Raw genomic sequence first — 6,964 nt, 5'->3', positions numbered from 1 at the left:
AGAAGCCCCTGCCAAAAAGGACTGTGCTCCTTCCCCGTGTTACCTGCAGAAACCCTTTGCAATAAACCGTTTCAGAGCCTCCATGTCTCCCACTAACCCCCCAGCTGTATTGGTTTCTTGCCAGGTCAGGTGTGTGGTGAGTGCTTCAGCTCTGCTGCTGGTGCTGCCATGCATCCTCCCAGCGCTCTGCTCAGCTCCAACTTGCTCCTCACATAGGTAAGAGCCCCATACCAGGGGGATATGGCCTGGACACGTGGCATGCTCTGGGGAAGTGCCCAAACGTGTCCATCAAAGGGATCCGGAGGAGTGCTGATGACGTAATATGGGAGAAGCACCTCCCTCAGGCATGGTGTCCTCTGTCTGGGAGCACCTCTACCCACTCCCTGCCTGGCTCTGCCAGTGCTCTGCCATCCCCCTGGGGCACATGGCCCCGCTCTGCCTGCCCCAGGTCCTCTTCTGCATTGTTCCCATGCTGAGCCCTATCCCTGCCCTGCCTGGCAGTGAGACGTCTGAACAGCAGCTCCCAGCTCCAGCTGCACAATGGAGATTTCTGTTACACATTATCCAGCACGCTAGGTCCAGAGATTAATTTTCCCTGCTTATCACTAATGCTCCAGCTATATTGACCCACAGGGGCTGTCCTCCCCTGCCCTCCTCCTCCCAGCATGCACCCGTGTCAGCTGGAGGAGAAAGTGTGAGCCAGCCCAGGGCTGCACAGATTGCTGGAACACAGCCAGGCGCTCGTCCCACTGCACAGGGCTGCTGGCACTGTTCCCTGTGCCCGTGACCAGAGCACTGGGCTCAGACTGAATGGTGCCTGCTGCTGCGCCAAAGCAGGAGTTGCTGCCCCTCATGCCAGGCACTGCTTTGATCCGCTCCTTACTGGGGTTTGGGTGTGGGGCAAGGAAGGACTCTGCTCTTCCAGGAGTAATCCTATTGCAGAGACACCTTCTCCCTGTGTCTTCACAGAGACTTGACTCTGCTGCTGGAAGTACATGGGAGTTGGAACTGTGCCCTATTGCCTTTTTCTAAAGGTTATCCTGCCCCTCTGATCTGGACCCCACTGCAGAGGGACATAGCAGTGTCTCCTGGCATGCTACTGAGCAACAGAGCCCCCATCCCCATGGGCAGGGATAGCCGTGTGAGCCCACACCCTGGCAGCAAGGACAGAGCCCTCTCCCCGCTGCATGCAGCATGCAAGGCTGGGGCGCTGGGCTCTGCCTTTTGCCCAACCAGCAGCCAGGACGCTGGTCCCTGCATCCTCAGCAGCCCTGGCCCTGGCAGCGGAGGCTGTGCTAGCCAGGCTTCCCTGAGTGTAGTCACAAGCAATTAACAGCAAATGGGCTGCAATGACCCTTTTTTTTGCAGCTGGGCCTGCCCCCCAGCCCGGATTTGTGCTGATCTGCGGAGACATGCGGCACTGCCTGCTTGTCCCCACCGGGACCCTTGGCCAGAGGTTCCCAAAGTACTGATGGCAAAGGGAGGTTTGGGGGCACTCCAAGCCCCAGAGCCTGACACACGTCTCTAACAGGTTTCTCCTCCTTTCTCCTGCTCTAGAGGCCCAGGGGGTCTTGGGGTGACCCTAAATCCCACTGGGCCTGCAGTACGGGGTTGCTAGTGGCAGAGCAGGGTAGGGGGCTGCTGTACCTGCTCTGGCCAGCCCCCCCCCCCCCCGTCCTGGTGGCTGTACCCCCTGAGGGCTGGGGGCCAGCCCTCCTGCCTGCAGCCTGGCTGGATGCTGCGGAGGAACCCCAAGGTGTGGGGGCCGGGGCTGTTCTCCCTCCTCTGCCGGGAGGAACCCAGGCAAGCTCCCGCTGCCCGCCAAGTGGGTACTCCCTCCTCGCATGCAAATGTACCCAAATGAAGGGGGCGTGGTGGCACAAGGCCCCTCCCCCCTATAAGAGGGCGCTGCGGAGGGGATTGCAGCAGCCGCAGCTCCGTTCCCAGCACCCGCCGCACGGAGCCGCCGGGAGAACCCGGACCCCCAGCCGCAGCATGGTGAGTGCGGGGCTGCGGGCACGGCGGCGGGGGCGGGGGGGACGGACAGCAGCCCCCCCTCCCCGGGAGCTCCGGGCACGGCGGAGCCGCCGCGACGCGCCCCCTCCTTCCCCGCCGTGACCTTGGGCAGCCCCACCGGACCCTGTCCGGGGGCAGCCGTGCCCCCCCGCCGCTTCTACCCGCCCACCTCCCGCCCCTCCGCCACCGGTCCCGGGGCTCCTGGGTGCCGCCGCAGAGGAGGGGGCGCTGGGGATGGAGGGGGGTGACCCCTCCGGTGGGGAACGGTGCCCGCGGACGGACGGGCACAGCTGCTGGGGGTGGAGGCGCCAGCCGGGCACCGGGGGCCGGAGCTGTGCGCTCGGCGGGGCACCCCCGTGGCACCGGGCGCCCCGTCGGGGCTGTCGGCGGGGAGCTGGTGTGGGGGTCCCTTCCCTCCCATCCCATCCCGTCCCGTCCCGCGGGGGTCTGGTAGCGGCGGACCGGGCCGGGGCTGCTGTCCAAACCGGGCAATCGCCGGTGCCCTCACCGGGGCTATATTTAGCGGCTCGGGAGGGGGACGGGGCCGTGCCAGGAGGCGCAGCGCAGCGCCCCGCCCGCCGCAACACTGACCGGGCTCGGCCGGGGACCCTGCCCCGGGCTCCCCTTCCTCCCGGAGGGCTGAGGCTGGCCCTGTCCCTCCCGGAGGAGGCAGGAGTCCTTGTTCTCCCCCGGCGCTGGGCCGGGGCACGACCCGCATGGCGGCTCAGAGCGCTACGCAGTCAGGGATGGAGGAGCGAGGAGCTCCGGGACCCCCAGGCTGAGTCGTGGTGTCCTGCCCGGGCGAGTGGGGATGCCGGAGCTGGGGGAGGAGGGATGCCAGGGGTAGCGGAGCACACCTGCAGGATGGGAGCGCAGGAGGCACATCTCCAGCTCGCAGCCTGATCCCCGGCACTTCTGCCCACCCAGGTTTTACAGCACGGGGTTAGGACTGCATAGCTTGGGGAGTCTCTGTGCTGCCTCGAAGACTGCTGGTCTTCACAGACAGCCCTCCCCTGGCTGCCCCCCACTGCCCCCAAATCCCCAAGGCCCCTTCTCCCAGGAGGCTGAGTGCTAACCTGGCTCTGGAGCAGCAGGCGAGGGGTTCACTGTGCTGGCTGCACCTCATGGGTTAAGGATGTGCCTGCTCAGCTCAGCACCTCGCAGGGCTGCTGTACATGGGGAAGGTGTTGAGGCTGTCAAGGAGTCTGGCAGGGCGGCTGGGGCAGGGGAGCTGGGCCAGGATCTGCTCCCTACACTGCTGGAGGGCAGCCCTGGCCAGAGTCCGTGGGGCTGGTGGCTCCCAACGTGGGCTGAGTGGGACAGATGCCAGGACCAGCTCTTTACCCGGCATGGTGCTGAGCATGGCCGAGGGCAACGACAGCCCTGTGGGGACCCTTAGGGGCATGTGGGAGATCACCCAAAGGAAAATATGCTCCCTGGGGCTGCTGGCCAGGGCAGGTACCATGCAGGTGGCCATGGGGCACAGGCACCAGGCAGAGCCCTCCCTGGGAGGAGCAGGACAGAGCTGTGCCAGGGTCTGACTCTGCCTCCCCCTCCCCAGCGCGAGTGCATCTCCGTCCACGTCGGCCAGGCCGGCGTCCAGATGGGCAACACCTGCTGGGAGCTGTACTGCCTGGAGCACGGCATCCAGCCTGACGGGCAGATGCCCAGCGACAAGACCATCGGTGGAGGGGATGACTCCTTCACCACCTTCTTCTGCGAGACCGGGGCTGGGAAGCACGTCCCACGGGCCATCTTTGTAGACCTGGAGCCCACCGTGATCGGTGAGTGCCAGAGTTTGCACGGCCTGGGGTGCACATCTGGGTGAGCAGCAAGAGGCTGGTGTTTGTGGTCTGCTGGCAGTATTCTGCACTGGGTTCAACCTGAGGGCCATCCTTTCCCCAGGAGAAGCCACAGACCAGAGCACCATCTTTTGTTGCTGAAGTGTCCTAGAGGCAGCAGTGCAGGTAGTCTCTGCTACTGCATGTTCATGGGGAGAAACCAGCCCAACCGGCATGGCAGCTCCCGCTGTGCTGTTGCACGCTGTGGGCAGGCAGCTCCTGATGGGTTGGAGAAACTGAGCTCCTGCGCAGAGAAGGTGGCAGCCACCTCCCTCTGCCAGAGAAACCTGAAGCCCGTGGTGGCCCTGCTGACGTGTGGGTCCTTGGCTGTGCCCCCAGCAGGCGGAGCCGGGGCAAGGCATGGGTGCTTGCAGCCACTCAGTCTGCTTGGCAGCCAACTCAAACCAACAGCCTCCACCAGGCTCAACCCTCCCCTGCTCTCTCCTAGATGAAGTTCGGGCTGGAATCTACCGCCAGCTCTTCCACCCCGAGCAGCTGATCACTGGTAAGGAGGATGCTGCCAACAACTATGCCCGTGGGCACTACACCATCGGCAAAGAGATCATTGACCAAGTGCTGGACAGGATCAGGAAGCTGGTAGGTGACCACAGAGGGGGTACATGTCCCCCTGGGCTGGGTTCCAGCATCCTGCTAGATCCTGTGATCGTGGGAAGGGTCTGTGGCTGCCCATGGCAGGGATGGACCAGCTCCTGAAGGACTTCTGAGCAGTCCAGTGTTCACAAAGAAATCCGTCTCAGAACATTCTCATGTGTCTCTCTCTGCAGGCTGACCAGTGCACGGGCCTCCAGGGATTCCTCGTGTTTCACAGTTTTGGAGGTGGCACCGGCTCTGGATTCACCTCCCTGCTGATGGAGCGACTTTCCGTAGACTATGGAAAGAAGTCCAAGCTGGAGTTCTCAATCTACCCTGCACCACAGGTCTCCACTGCCGTGGTGGAGCCCTACAACTCCATCCTCACCACCCACACCACCCTGGAGCACTCGGACTGTGCCTTTATGGTGGACAATGAGGCCATCTATGACATCTGTCGCAGGAACCTGGACATTGAGCGCCCAACCTACACCAACCTGAACAGACTCATCAGCCAGATCGTCTCGTCCATCACGGCGTCACTGCGTTTTGACGGCGCCCTGAATGTCGACCTGACCGAGTTCCAGACCAACCTGGTGCCCTACCCTCGCATCCACTTCCCCCTGGCCACCTACGCCCCCGTCATCTCTGCAGAGAAGGCCTATCACGAGCAGCTGTCAGTGGCCGAGATCACCAACTCCTGCTTTGAGCCGGCCAACCAGATGGTGAAGTGTGACCCTCGCCATGGCAAGTACATGGCCTGCTGCCTGCTGTACCGTGGGGACGTGGTGCCCAAGGATGTCAACGCTGCCATCGCCACCATCAAGACCAAGCGCAGCATCCAGTTTGTGGACTGGTGCCCCACGGGCTTCAAGGTGGGCATCAACTACCAGCCGCCCACGGTGGTGCCGGGGGGGGACCTGGCCAAGGTGCAGCGCGCCGTCTGCATGCTGAGCAACACCACGGCCATCGCCGAGGCCTGGGCTCGCCTGGACCACAAGTTCGACCTGATGTACGCCAAGCGAGCCTTCGTGCACTGGTACGTGGGCGAGGGCATGGAGGAAGGGGAGTTCTCTGAGGCACGGGAAGACATGGCCGCTCTGGAGAAGGATTATGAGGAGGTGGGCCTGGACTCCTACGAGGATGAAGAGGAGGGCGAGGAGTAGAGAAGCCCCTGCCAAAAAGGACTGTGCTCCTTCCCCGTGTTACCTGCAGAAACCCTTTGCAATAAACCGTTTCAGAGCCTCCATGTCTCCCACTAACCCCCCAGCTGTATTGGTTTCTTGCCAGGTCAGGTGTGTGGTGAGTGCTTCAGCTCTGCTGCTGGTGCTGCTATGCTTCCTCCCAGCGCTCTGCTCCAGCTCCGGCTTGCTCCCCATGCAGGTAAGAGCCCCTGGGTCTGCTCCCTGGGGCCATGGCACACAACCCACCCCACTCACTGCTCCAGGCGGGGGTGGGTACTGCTTCCTCGTGTGATGTATGGCCCCATGGTACCCGTGTTGTACCCGTAGCTCAGGGCAGCAGATTTAGCCCAAGCAGGAAAAGACCAGTGGCTGCTGGGACTTTTCCCCATGTGCAGCCTGAGGGTAGGTGGGCTCATCTGGAAGGACAGCGGTTGATGCAGTGGGAGCAGCCTGTCCCCTGTCCCTGTGGCCTCAGTGCGGGACAAGAGGCATGCCCAGCTCTGTGGTGCAGCAGGTGCACCCTGCAAGGGCAGCCAGCACGGCATGAACCCCCGTGGCTGCTTTACTGCTGTGTTGTGGTGAGAGGATTAAAGGAGGGGAACACTCCCTGTGAAACTGCTTGTCTGCATCTCTTTTTTTACCACCACCCCCACCCCACCCCCCACCCCACTGTGGGCAGCCCAACTGCTGCATGTCCCAGTGAGCCCCCCTCCAGCCAAGGGTGTCTGCCCAGCTGGGAGGGGTCCCCAGCACTGGGGTGGTGGTGCTGTCCCCAGGTTCTGCTCGACCCACTGGAGCAGGGCTGCTGCCCCTGCCTCCCAAGCTCTGGAAGCTCCCCAGCCTGGCACCCACCTCCCTCTCCGTGGGCAGACAAGAAGCTCTGCCTGTACCCCTGTCGCTGCCTGCCTGCGCTGTGCTGAGCCCCTTCCCGCAGTGCCCAGCCCAGGAGGCTCTCAACAGCGGCGCCTGGCTCCAGCTGCAGAGTTGCGTGAACTCCCATCAGGAGCGTGCTGGGGCCAGGGATTAACTTTCCCTGCTTACTGCTAATGCTATGGCCGTACCGCCCCACTGGGGCCGTCCTCTGCTGCCCTTCCCCTCCGGCAACGCTTGGCTGCTCAACACAGGCAGCGTGCCCCTGGCAGAACCCCCTCCCCGCAGACAGGGACACACCATCCACACCTCCACAAGAACATCTTTTACTCCAAACACAAGGCAATGTCGGTGCCGAGCGCAGCGGCGGAGAGGGCGCTGGGTCCCCCCACCACCTTGCTCCAGCACCGCACCGGGACCCGGACCGCAGCTCTGCCCTTGGTCATGAGTGACTTTCCTGGG

At 63.5% G+C, this 6,964-nt stretch overlaps 1 protein-coding gene across 1 annotated transcript; it reads left to right on the top strand.

Moving 5' to 3' along the window:
• Positions 1-3,580: 3,580 nt before the first annotated feature.
• On the top strand, positions 3,581-5,614 carry LOC104342013 (tubulin alpha-5 chain). Its single transcript, XM_009959899.2, has 3 exons — positions 3,581-3,800; positions 4,306-4,454; positions 4,643-5,614. Exons 1-3 carry the CDS (start codon positions 3,620-3,622, stop codon positions 5,612-5,614), a joined length of 1,302 nt encoding a protein of 433 aa, XP_009958201.2. The 5' UTR covers positions 3,581-3,619.
• The last annotated feature ends 1,350 nt before the right edge of the window (positions 5,615-6,964 follow it).

The sequence above is a fragment of the Leptosomus discolor genome, chromosome 5, assembly GCF_034619465.1.
Source record: "Leptosomus discolor isolate bLepDis1 chromosome 5, bLepDis1.hap2, whole genome shotgun sequence".
Classification (NCBI taxonomy): Eukaryota; Metazoa; Chordata; class Aves; order Leptosomiformes; family Leptosomidae; genus Leptosomus; species Leptosomus discolor.
The sequence above is the reverse complement of the archived record's forward strand: the minus strand, read 5'-3'. Positions and strand labels throughout refer to the sequence as shown.